This window comes from Coffea eugenioides, chromosome 8 (assembly GCF_003713205.1).
Source record: "Coffea eugenioides isolate CCC68of chromosome 8, Ceug_1.0, whole genome shotgun sequence".
Taxonomy (NCBI): Eukaryota; Viridiplantae; Streptophyta; class Magnoliopsida; order Gentianales; family Rubiaceae; genus Coffea; species Coffea eugenioides.
Window position 1 is genome coordinate 16436692 of NC_040042.1, and position 13373 is coordinate 16450064.

General features: G+C 34.9%; 1 protein-coding gene across 2 annotated transcripts; it reads right to left on the bottom strand.

Annotated features, from left to right (window-relative positions):
• Positions 1–310: 310 nt before the first annotated feature.
• On the bottom strand, positions 311–9690 carry LOC113781500 (rop guanine nucleotide exchange factor 14). Of its 2 annotated transcripts, none has more exons than XM_027327447.1 (8): positions 9386–9690; positions 7230–7344; positions 3255–3635; positions 2675–2829; positions 2507–2581; positions 2147–2416; positions 1549–1896; positions 311–949 (listed from the first exon to the last, which is right to left on the bottom strand). In XM_027327447.1, exons 2-8 carry the CDS (start codon positions 7303–7305, stop codon positions 566–568), a joined length of 1689 nt encoding a protein of 562 aa, XP_027183248.1. In that variant the 5' UTR covers positions 7306–7344; positions 9386–9690; the 3' UTR covers positions 311–565. The 2 variants fall into 2 exon arrangements, with proteins under 2 accessions (XP_027183248.1, XP_027183247.1); XM_027327446.1 differs by having other exon boundaries at positions 1549–1905.
• Positions 9691–13373: the final 3683 nt, after the last annotated feature.

Sequence of the window (13373 nt, forward strand, 5' to 3'; positions counted from 1 at the left end):
GTTTTTTTTTTTATTTTTAATATTCAAGTAAAAAGTCTTTTGAGAATCTTTTAACTCTGCATCATCTTCCCCAATATTCATTCAAGAAGAAAATTGTGATGCATGATGCAGAAGCTATCTTAGAAACATAGTTGAAGATATGACTAGGTTTCTAATATGAATATAGAAACCAAAACCTTCATGATTAACTTGTCATGTACTATTTCTCATGCCAATCCCCTCCAGAAGCTTAAATATGGTCAATATCTGACACATCATGTATATTAGACAGTCCCATGTAACTGCTAAGACTCACTTCTTGTCATCTCCATGGATAATCAGTATTTCCCTGGCCACTGATATAATCTAAAGATAAATAAGAATTAATTACATAAAAATTTGTAAATTTTGTCTTTCAGTTTCAAATGCTGCCAGTCTACATGTAACTAACTAGACGGGGACATTCTGTGTGACCATGAGCGAGTAGGCTCACTACAAGAGGTCAGCAAAACAAAATCTCTTTCTTTCCTGTGAAGATGGCAATTTATCTACAAAAACAACCATCATAACTATGCACAATTCTCCATCATGGCGAGCTCGTAGCAGACAGGGTACCACAAGAATCTCCACCAACGCACCAGACTCTGCTACGACTTGGTGTAACAGTCATCGAACTTATACTGGAATCACCGAATGGGCTTTCAGAATAAGAAGCTTCACTTCCACTGCAGCGATGAGCATTTCCATCGACTCGATTCATCTGGTCGAGAAGTGAATGCCTAATTCGGCATTGCAATGGGCTATCTGATATTCCCGGAATTCTTATTCCAGGGAAGTAACTAGCTGCCACAGGTGAACTTGGATTGCTCAGGTGATCCTCTTCCAGAATATCTCCTATCCTAGAAAGTACGGAGAAAGCCAGGTTCCCTAGGACCCTGGAATATGCTTCCAAAATTGAATGCCCCACGTCCTAAAACAATTAACAATCAAAATCTCATTTGGCTCTTCGTCCAATGTAACATTTCATTAGTGCAAAAAATTGATAATGATAAAATAAAGATAAAATAGATGAAATGTTTGGAAAAACACGATTTTCTAAGCAACGCATGCCCAGGAAATATAACAAGTAAGAACCATGCAAAAAGAAGTTTAATTTTGTTATTTGAACTAAAACATTAGTGGTTGAACTGATTATTTCCCATTATTATGCTTCTATTTCAGTATTTGTACTAAAGTGTAAGTGGTAAAGTGATTATTTTCCTTTGAAGCAGAAAAGCACAGATCAAAAAATGGAAATATTAGAAGCCAGGAGATTTATCCTTTTGACAGTTACTTAAATCATACTCCGTGGAACTCTTTTTGGGAAAAGAACTGCATTCATTTTTCTGATCCAGGCAGAATCTTGTTTATTCCTGGTACTTTAAGGATACAATGATATGCCTGTGAAAACCTATGTACGGATTATCAAGCATTGAAGCTTCTCTTGTTGAAACTTACAGTTATCAAAGCTTCACATAGCAATCTTTCCATTTAGAGATCCTCATTAGGCCAATGTTGCTTAGTACTTACCGTTCCATATTCGACCTTAATGGCATCAAGGAATGTCTGAGGAAGATTTGGGTATCTGGCCTTCAGCTGCTGTCGGAGGTGTTCAGCCCTATTCAGCAAAAACTCCACCTTATCCATTTCAGATACTGGATCTTTTCCAAAAGACCAGGACCTTCTAGCTGGAGATTCTTCACTGGATTGTCCCTTGATTATCTCCTTCCAAGCAAACATGGCTGCTTCCAACTTGTTAATAGCTTGAAGGGCACTGTGATCAGATTCCAAGTTTAGGGAATTGATCATGACCCCTGCAGGAATCATTTCTGCAGCCAAGACTTTGTACAGTTCCTCTCCAAGACTTGCTTTTCCAGACTGCATTGTCTACTAATATGATCAATATCTTATTTGAAAATGAGAAATTAAATATATTAGTATCTTCATGCAAGTTGTCATGCACTTTCTGGTCCAAATGGACTTCTCTTCCCTGTCATTTTATCTACTTTTCCTCTGTGGAACTGGTTTTCATCTTCAATCAGCAGGTTGTCAGATACTAGATTCTATGTTTCAGCCTGCTATAGAAAATTTCCCAAAATGACCAGATGAACAAGCTGATTTTGCTAACCTTGTTGAGTGCATCCTTAACGATATCTGGAACAGGCATTTCAAGCAAAACACTTTCATTTGTAGATTTGGCAGCCTTCAACACTTGATGGACTCGTTTAGCCTGATTTAGCAGTTTCTTCCTTTCAGCATCGGAGAGACCAATTGCAGGTACACGAGGTGAAGGAAGCCACCACCTTTTGCTCTCACCTGCACTCCTGCTTCTTCCTTCTGCTCTGCTGCCCACTTCCACATACCAGAACTCAGTATCAACCATGGAATCCAGTATTTCCTGTCAGATGACCACGTTCACCGAGTCAATTTTGATATTAAATGAGCAGAAAAACAACTTTTTAAAAACGGGATTCAAGAGACAGCTTACAATAAGCATGGAGTCCAATTTCTCAAGTGCTGGAAGATTCATGTGGATATCTGAACGAGCTTTTGCAGTCATTATCTGTCCCATGACCATTAACAAACAAGAAAAAAAATTAGTGTCTGGATAGTTTGGCATCACAACATGATGCTATTCTCTGGATTAATAAATTACCTCCATTATTTGGCCGTTAGTGCCACTTTTTTTAGCAGGGACCAACTCAACCATGTAGTTGGTGGGAGAAAGTAACCAATTCATCTCTTTCCGCCATTTGCGCTTCCTTTCTTCTGGCAGTGGCTCTAATTTCCACAGCTCACCAAAAACAGATACTGCACAACAGTCAAAGCACTTGGAGATGTGAAAATTTGAATAATAGATATCACAGCAGCTTTGGAGATAAAAATATTTCTAGGACTAGATGGAAGTTCTTTCCCAATTAACTAAGGTCATGTCAGATTTGGATATTGCTCCCCTAATAAGATGATCTGAAATTGTTTCCCAGCTGTATCTATTCCTTGTTAATGGGACACTAAGAAATATTATTATAATCTGCTAATCTCATCATGTTTATACTTGTTACACATCGCAACATTAGATGTAATATGAGTTTCGTATATGTTCAGAATTCAGGTGAAAAGAATCTGCTTGCCTTGCAAAAGATTGGAAACTGAAAATATTCATTGACACTTGAGATCTAAATGTCATAAAGTAAAGCAATTAACGGATTATAAAGGAATATCTGAGGCTAAAATACCTGCTAGATTTGTAATGGAATTGGACAAGGCCAATGCGCTGGAAACCCCTTTATTTCCTCCTGTAACATCTTCTCCCAACAGCAACTTAGCAAACTTTTCTTTCATTGTCTCCAGGTCTGTCGAATTAGTTATGTAACCTGGTTCTTCTCGCTGGTAGAAATGCTGAGGACTTCCTGAGAACTCCGATTCATCTGGTCCACAATCATCCATCCTCATCATTGTACAGTGAGAAGAGAACGGTCCTGTAGCAACATGATTGGAACAGCAGCTGGAGGCGTCTTCATCACCTGAATCAGTTGCACAACCATCTTGTCTGGTTGCATTGTTATACGATTGACTGTTCAGAATGCATCTCTCAAGGCCGTTGTATGTTATAATTCCTGAAATTTCAAAGCAATTTTAGAGATTTCTGTAATGAAAGACTTAAAAATTCATGCAAGAGAATGTTGCCAATTCCGATACTAACAATGTTAACTACTAATGCATTTGCTGATTTCAAATGTTGAAGCTGCCACAGCTGATATTTGCAGCCAGCAGAATACCAAAATGGTCAAAATATGATAGTTGTCAAATAAATTACAGTCGTCAAAATGGTGCAATCGCTGGGTGGATATTACCATTGGAGATCCATGATAAATAATATAACATCTATGTCACGTGTTTTGATGCTTTATGCTGCATGAGGGGTTTGTAAATCCACAAATCTTATCATAAAAAATGTTTATTTGTGATTCATACTACAGATAAAAAAAGGCAATAGGTCTCAAAATTTACTAGGTTGAAGTGTTTCTTCATTTTCTGTTACCTCAGGGGCACCTCTAGGAGAAAATAGAGCGATACAAAAAGGTAAATTTTCGTATTGAACTGAGCAACCAGTGTCAGAGGGATTATTGGATGGCCATCCACCTCAAATGCTTCCACATGGATAAAATTGTTCATCTCATGCACTAGATAAAATCATTTCCTTACGATGAGCCAACTGGCAAAGCAACAGAAAGAACAAAGACAGGTTAACGTGCTTAGTGAAACACTACTGGACCTGTCTCCGATGGACATCAATGATATGCTTAGACCTCAGTAAAATTGTTCAAGGCAAGGAGTTTGTATTGTTAATTGATCATTGCCATCTAAGAGACAAGGAATTCGTAGAGTTCATTGCATTAGTTCAACAGCCAAAGTATCCTCAAATAGAAATACTCCAAACAATTTGTGTCTCATGATATTGCATTCCAGACATTACAACTGTTTCAAAGGAGAAAATGAGAAAATGAGGGAAAGAACAGAGGAAGAAAGAATACAAGAATGGTTTAACATTACTTCGTATTTTAACAGTCAAAAGGAATAAAGAGAAAGCTATTTGAGTCAAGGTTTTGCTAAATTTGCCACCATTTCTCTTATCAAGTGTTTTGACGTAAATCTACCACCCAAGTTACTTTTAGCCTAGCTCTGCTGACTGTCATTTCAAGTTTAAGTAAATTCAATCTTGATGCCTTATTGTTCCAAACAGCGATTCCTTGTTCTTTCTATGTAACAATGCAAGACGGAGGCAGGTTGAATTGAGTTCTGTCTGATTTAGTCCGGCTGGCGTAAATTTTTACAAGGTCAGCGTAAACTTGTACGACTTTAATATAATACTGGATTTTCTGTGTATATCAGCTTAGTGAAGAACACACCAAATCGCTTGTAATCGGGGAGATATGGACAAAACTCAACTGGACTAGCTCATTGCCTAAAATAGTGCATCCCTACCTGCTTGCGTCTACTTCTTTCTATAGTTTGAGCTCCACTCTTGCTCAATATTCAGAACTAAAACTTCAAATCCAAGAATCCCACCAATCTATATTCACATTTAACCTATGTTACTCAAACTCTTTACTTTTCCTTGCAGCGCCTGTGTCTGACTTTTCATTTTGCACCAGAATAGGCGTGTTGGCAAGACTTGGTAGCTGAGCCTGAGTAACATAGCACTTAACTGTGATTTGGTTTTTTGAATCTTTCAAACATTACATAATCCAGTTCCAGACAAGCATTGATCAAACACTTATAGTTGGATCTTCAGATTTTCAATTAGTAGGAGCATATCCTCCTAAATGCAGCAAACATCTCATGGTGGTTCACGAATGTAAAACTTCAAGACAGAAGATCACAAAATACAATAATAATAATATAATTTTTTTTAAAAAAAAAGAGAGAAAATCTAGAAAAATCCCAAAAGATTGAAATGGATGGACAAGAAAGAGAATCCCCCCAAAAGAAGCTGTACAAACAGAAAATGAGAGACTTTTCTTGGGGACATGTTATCTAGACATTGACTTCTATGACCCACATTCTCCTCAAAGTCACATGAATTGAAGGTGGAGCATTTTCAATCACAATAGCACTAGCAATAAGGTCACTATTTCCATCATGTATTAAATGCAAACATGTAAATGCCTGTGGGCCTAAGTCACTAAATGTAGTATTCATAAATCACAATCACTCCATTATTGATCTGCAACTCATGCACTATGAAAAGAAAGATCCATATCTTCCATCCCTAGTATGCCATAAGCAATGAAATCATAAGCCCGCATGTGGGAAATATTGAATTATCTGAAGCCATTTACTTTTTTTTTTTTCTAATTACAATTCTTACCGTGGAGATTATATCCAGATTTCCTTATCTTTGGCTAATTAAATTGGAAAAGAAATTGTCACAACAGGAGAAGAAAATCATCGGCTAGTGTAGGAAATTACATCATAGTGCATTAATTATCATTCTCTTCAAAATAAGATGAGTTTTATTGCTTTCTACCAATAGTACAGGCATTAGTTAGCACTGAAACATTCAGTATCATAATCTAGAGTTGTAAGCGCCGTCAAAAGACAAAACAATACTCCTCGTCTCTTTCCCCACCCAGTAAAATGGATATTATGTTAGTGAATTGGGATCAAGAACTGAGAAGGACATTGCAATTACTAATTACTAGTTGAAGTGTGACATAAATGTTAATCACTTAATCAGGACCCTAATAGGGCAAAGACGCATATGTTCCAAAGACTTCTCGTGTGGTAGAAATGAACCCAACGATTGAACCTAGGCGACCAATTAAATGTTTCTGATATTTGCAGCCAATATTAGACGAACCGATCTAGGGTTACCCAATAAGCATTCGTTAAGACGGAATCTAAGTATTACTTTTTTGCAAAAGTAAAATTAAATATAAATAACCATCTAAATGGTATAAAAGAGACGATAAACGTCAAACCTGTATTAGAAGTTAGATGTGTTAAATGTCCTAACCAACTTTACTATACATTAATTTGAAAAATACCAATGTCCCCCGGCATTGCCCTGTCCGTGGTGATACTTGGGAACCGAATCCAATTATACTTTTTTATTATTAAAAAAACATTTTCAAAATACCAACTCATGGCTATGATTTACTCATTCCTTGTTCCCATCTAGATGGTTAGTAAATAACCATCTAAATGGTAACAAAGACACGACAAATGTCAAAGTACATACTTATACTAGAAGTTAGATGCAAATTAAATGTACCAACCAACTTTAATAGATGCTCATTTCAAAAATATCAACGTGTGGAGAGATATGTCCCGCCCTATGATTATATTTGAGAGTTGAATCCATCTAAACTTTCTCATTATAAAAAGAAAGTTTAAATAGCAATCACGGCTATGATTTACTCTTTCCTTGTTTCTGCTTTTGGGGCTTCAAAATTCTAAGTCGTAACAGAACAATTCTTATTTAATATGGTAGTCCTAGTCCACATGGTAGGTATGTTGCCCACGAATATCAAGCCTATAATTAATACTTTGTGATCTATGACCCATAACGTTGTGCTATAAATCACAAGGACAAGGAGCATTAATTACGGAGAGATTTTGAACAGTCAACTTTAAAGGCAAAAAAAAAAAATGGCAAAAAAAAAAGTACGTATAAGAGAAAAGTGGGCCATATTTATATTGCTTACTCTCTTCATCAAAGTCCATACTACAGGCTTCCCTGCCTCTAGACCAGCACGCAAGTTTCCTCTTCATGATCAGCATAACTTCGTATCACCACCGCTGGATCTCGGCAAGGGAATCCTACAAGATGAATCGGATGGCTAGAATAGTTTAGTAAAGATGTTATAGAGAAACATCCAAAAGTAGCAGCACACACAATAAAGTCCAAATTACTTTGACAAAGGAAAAGTGGCCAAAGTTCCAATTTATTTTTTTTCATATAAGATGAGGGGCCTATTTCACATATTTTGCTAAGTTTTATTTTTATTATTTTAAAAGAAAATAGTTTTCACATGAAATAGAACATCTTCATGTTGAATGTTTTATGTGTAGATAAAAGTATAGATTAAATCGAATCTAAAAAGTGGCTAATCATAACTAGCACAAGACAAAAGCTTCTTGGTTTTCTAGTACTTTTTATCCTCTTTTGGGACAAAATTTTTTATAGAACATGCACATGTGGGTGGTACTCTAAAGTCAAACAATTTGTGCAACAAATTGAGAATATTCGAAATCTATCACACGTCAATAATTTTGAAGCATCTAATTTACCATATGTGCACCAACTTATTATTTTTTCAAGAAAAAAAAAAGAAATTGAAATAATGGCTAGAATCCAAGCACAAATATAATCTCTATTAGCTGAAAAAATGAAACAAAAAAAGAAGTTGTTGCAATTGTTTAAAACTTTTGTAGGGTCAATTAAGGACCATCCCCATATTAGATGCATAAGCGTGTTTAAACACCACCAAGTGTTAAATGATTGAATCTCGAACCAAACATTAAAGCTAGAGTACACTTAATACACGCACGTGGCAATCATCTTCTTCAATTGATTTAAAATTAAGGGGTGTAAAATGTGAAATGTACTTTTTTAGGGTTAAAAAAAGAGGAGTAAAAGAGAGAGGAAGAACAACTTTTTATGACTATATTAACAGAATTGGATACTTTTTTAGTTGACAATGCAAAAGGTCAAAAAAGACAGATTTACAAAAAGGGGTTACAAAACTCAATAAAGAAAAAAGGGTTTTCAAAATTAAAAAAAAAGATAGATTTACAAAATTAAAGAAAATGATGCTATAAAAGAGGAAAAAGCTAAATGACCCTACATGGTTTAAGACAAAAGAGGACTAAATAAGACCCAAGAAAAAAAAAAAAAAAGGCAAAGGATCCGTAAATTTAAATTGGGAAAATAAAGAAAGTGTACGCTGGTCCCCACTTTCCACTTAGTCGGTTATATTTCCCACTTCGGCGCCTCCGAGTTGACTCGGAACTCGATAGCTTAAGCTCTCAAACAAAATAATTTAAAAAGTAAAACCTTTAAAATATTAAAATTAATTAATCTAAAATATTTTTTTAATCTATATTCATTTATTAAAATTAGTTTTTGTTGGTACCTGATACAACACTGTCTTGGGTTTTGTCAAGTGTGAAAAGTAGTAAAATGCTTTCGAGAAAATTTATTATACATAAAAGTCTACTTTCTTTTTAAAGTGACAAAAATGCTCTTAAAAATCCAATTATTGATAAAAATTTTACTTTTTGTCAAATTTAGTTCTGTTGATTTTAGCAGCACCGAAAAAACTAACAGAACAGAAAACTTGAAAACATTTCCCATTTTTCAACTTCTAAAGGAGAAAAATTTTGCTTCCAAACTCCAAATATTCATTAAAAATATTTAATTTTGGCAAATTCTTTTTTTGAGTTGATTCAAATAATAGCATCTAAAAGAAAATGCTAACAGAACATAAAACCCCAAGGAAATTTAAAAAGGACTTTAATGACGTAATCAAACAGCTTTTGAGTCAAAAAAGAAAGAGAAAAGGACCCTATAATACGTCATCCACTTAGAAATTTCTTCATCTCTTCGCTCTAACCGTAGTACACGGGGGACGAAGATAGATTGACAAAGAAAAATCGAGCTTGAAGCTAACAAGAAGAAATAAATAATTACCTCGTCCTGCATTTTTAGTAAGGGGAAAAAAAAAGAAAAAATGGGTTTTGCATTCCTTAAGTTAATAAAAAGAAGACTATTTTAGTCGGCTGGTCATAAAATCTTATGCAAAAGATGAAGAACAAGAAAGAAATGTTACAAGGAAAAAGAATAAGAATGAGAAAGCACCTTACTGAAGAGGGGTGATCAAGTTGGAGAAACAGACTACTTCTTTCTTCTTCAATATATGATACAGATATGGAGCTTTTGAAAAGCTGCAATGGGAAGAAAATGAGAGTGGTGGAGAAGAACTGACAGAAGAAGATAGCTAGAGGCTCTGATGAATCTGAAGAGGGCGAAAAGGTCAAGAAAATGAGGAAGGAAGGATGCTTGAAGAGAAGAGAAATTAATTACTATATGGTGACACTGTCAGAACTCTGACAGGGATGAAAGAGAAGGGAGGGAAAATGGGGTAATAACTGAGTTTGGATAGTGAAGAAATATTTTTCAATTTTGGGGTGAAGAAGAGAAACCATTAAATAGGGAAGACTAAGAAGAGAGAGGGCAAGACTGAAGCGGCAGAAAGAAAGAAAGATGACCAAGAAAATAGGTAGAGAAGAATTAACAAGTGTGGATTGGGAGCCTGTGTGGGTCCCAAAGATAGATACTGAGGTTAAGCACAAAGGGTTTTTCTTTTAAACATTTTTGGGAGGTTACGGGTGCATTAGAATAAAATGGTTGTGATTTTGGGGTTTGTTTATGGTACGCTAATGTGATGCTAAAGCAGGAATTGAAACACGAAATATGTTTAGATTTTAGAAAGTTTTTATGTCCTTGTCTTTTGATGTTAGATTAATGGGTCATTGCTGCCACTAGTATTGTATGTTGCTACATTTTTATGGGCAGTGAACTTTATAATTTGAGGTGAATACATTTTTACAGTTGGTTTGCAATTTTGTTGTGTTGAAGATTAGGAATGGTTCCTTTAAAAAAAAAAAAAAAGATTAGGAATGGGAGCCTTGTGTGGGCCCTAGATAGAGGTTGAGATTGAGCACAAAGGTTTTTTTCTGTTAAACATTTTTGGTAGGTTAGGGGTGACAATGATAAAGTGGTTGTAATTTTGAGATTTCTTTATGTTACACTAATGTAATGATGAAGTTATGAATTGAAATTGAAATATCCAAGATTCAGAAAGCTTTTGTATCATTGTCTTTTGATACTAGACTAATTTCTCATTAACTTTTTTTTAATAAAATTATAATTTCATTAAAATTTGCACAAATAGCAGAAGTTATATCATTAACCGTACACATATATCAAAGAACAAATCTTGTTATCTTGTATTACTAGTACTACATGTTTATTACGCTATATTTTTATGGACAATGTACTTTTAATTTGAGGTAGGGGTGTTTCGCGAATCGAGCCACTCGCGAGCCGATCGCGAGCGGCTCGAATACGAGCTCGACTCGAGCTCGTCAATATCGAGCTCGAATCGAGCTCGAGCTAATTAAATCGATCTCGAGCTCGAGCTCGAGCTAATTAAATCGATCTCGAGCTCGAGCTCGAGCTCAAAAATATTAAGCTCGTTGGCTCGCGAGCTCAATTATATATTTTTTTTATTTTTATTTTTTATTTTAATAGTAAAATTACATATATATCCCTAATATTTTATTATTTATTAAAAAAATTATTATTTTATTCATTTTTTAAAAAAAAATTATTTTTTATTTTTAAAAAATAAAATAATAATAATTATTTTTTTTTATTTTTTAAGCTCGAGCTCGAGCTCGAGCTCGACTCGAATTTGACTCGAGCTCGAGCTCGAGCTTGATATTTTGAGCTCGTCGAGCTCGAGCTCGAGTTCGAGCTTCACAAAATTAACTCGAGCTCGGCTCGATTAGCCAAAGCTCGACTCGAGCTCGGCTCGTTTGCACCCCTAATTTGAGGTGAGTAAATGTATGCAATTAGTTTGGCAAATTTGTTACATGTAATTTGGGGTTTTGGGTGGATTTATTCACTAAGGTTACAAGTAAATTTCAATTCAATTTGCTTTCATGTTAGTTATAAGTACAACTCATCAGGTTTAGTAATATGTTGGTGAGTTTGTTTAAATGGTTAGAAGTGATTTTGAAATTATATTACTTCCATAGGCGGGTGTATTTAACTGGTAATTGATTAAATTTGTTTGAGTCCTGGCTAATTGATTGGGTATTATAGATATCTCCAACTAGGATCAAATTCAAATGATTTACATTTGTGCCAATACATTAAAACGGATATATAATCTTAGTCATCTAACGAGTACCTATTGCCGACATGGTAGAAAACTTATTGATTTCTCTGTCAAACTAATTTTCTTATTGTAAATTAACGTTTAAGTCTATCTAACAGATACTCGTTGGATACTTGTTAAGATATATTTCAAGAGTTATAGTCTTGGAAATGTAAGATTAACTAAGGAAAGTAAATAAATACAAGGGAGAGTAGTTAGGATTAAATAAGACAAGTATATGAATGAAATGGAGGGTAATAATTATTAGGATATGTATATATATATATATGGTAGATTAGGTGAATTTTGACTGTACTACCGAGTGCTCATTAGACACCCGTTAGAAAAACCCTTAAAGTTTATGTTTCTAACTAAATTTAATTTTTATCATGACAATTCAACAAAATTATGTTAAAACTCAAAAGACCATTCTATTTTTAAGTCATATAAAAAGTTTTAAAAAAATTTAAGTGTGTGAGATAGTTTTTGAAAAATGAAGCTGGAACAATAAATTTGTTTAAAATGTAACAATGCAATAATTTTAGTGTAAAACATCGTTTGAAGGAATTTAGTTTTTTTTTTTTTGGAGACGACAACAGTTGTATAACCTAATCTATTCTACACTAAGGGAGAGGGGGCGGACCTAAGGAGGTCCAGGAATAACTCGGAGGGGACTGAACCACCACCGGACCAAACGGGTGCACAACACACCCGCCTGGATTTTTTAAAGCAAACCACTTAAATGTGGCATTTTTGGTGGGAGGCAAGGCACCCCACCAAGCTAGGTGGTGGCCACCAGCCCAAAGGTTGGTGGTTTTTGAAGGAATTTAGTGTAGCACATACTTTCAACATTAGAATTTGCTGAGTTCTAGTTAATTTATTGAAGGTTGTAGATATGTCCAACCAGGATCCTAGCAAATAATTTCAAATTCAACTGTTTTAAATGTGTGCCTATACATTAAAAAGTTTATACAATTGTAGTCAGCACCTAGTGCCAAAATAGTAAAAAATTTACTGCCTATTGTATCAGACCATTTTCTTAATGTAAAGTTCATGTTGAACTAAACTTAAATTTACCATGGCAATTTTAACAATAATGTTAAACTCATGAATATTATTTTTAAGTTTTTTTCAAAGTTTATAGGAATTTAGTGTAAAGATACTGTTTTTGAAAAAAATGATATTGGAAAAAATAAAATTATATTATGAGTAGAACCAAGGCAAAGGAAGCCTTGCCTATTGGTCGATATTAGTGGAACCGAGGAATACAGTGATAAAGTTAAGGAAGCCTTGTCTACTACCTAAAGTTGAGGCAATCCAAAAATTTAAATTTTTAGTTCAAATGTCATCTTTTCCCTTTTCATTTCTTAAATTCTGCTCCTCTCATATTAAAAAATATGAAAAAATGAAAAGAATGTACTGATGAAGCAATTATAAACTGTGAAAAATAGATATGAGCTTTTTTAATTCATTGTATCATATTTGATACCGCATGTAAATACCATAAGAGATTCTCTAACAGAATGATCTTAAACACTTTGAAAATGAAAATTCAAAAAGAACATCCTAAATAGCAGTATGCATACTGAGGAGGTCGTTTTTGTCCTGCTGGAGTGAGTCACCCGAGCTGGAGAAGACCTCTTATCCTGAGTGGTTATCTCAGATGAGGTAACCTGCTTAAATTGTAGGAGGGACTAAAGTCCCCGGTGTAACTCCGAAACTTAAGTCAGTTCGGGAGTGAAAGAGTAATAAGTATAGAGAAGACTAGGATGCCTTTACCAGAAATTTGGCCCTCCCCTTTCTCAGTAGAGGTGCTGAGTATTTATAGAAGTCAGATAGGAGAGAGGGACTGCTTGCACGGGTCCCTAAAGATCTGGCAGGGTCAGCGTATCAAGATGACTT

What these genes read in the sequence shown, in the direction of transcription:
- LOC113781500 (XM_027327446.1), bottom strand. Translation starts at nt 7,305, where the DNA reads ATGCTGATCATGAAGAGGAAACTTGCGTGCTGGTCTAGAGGCAGGGAA. An exon ending in CTAACGGCCAAATAATGGAG is followed by an intron (nt 2,582 to 2,674) that starts GTAATTTATTAA and finishes GTCATGGGACAG; the next exon opens with ATAATGACTGCAAAAGCTCG. An exon ending in TTAAGGTCGAATATGGAACG is followed by an intron (nt 950 to 1,548) that starts GTAAGTACTAAG and finishes TAATTGTTTTAG; the next exon opens with GACGTGGGGCATTCAATTTT.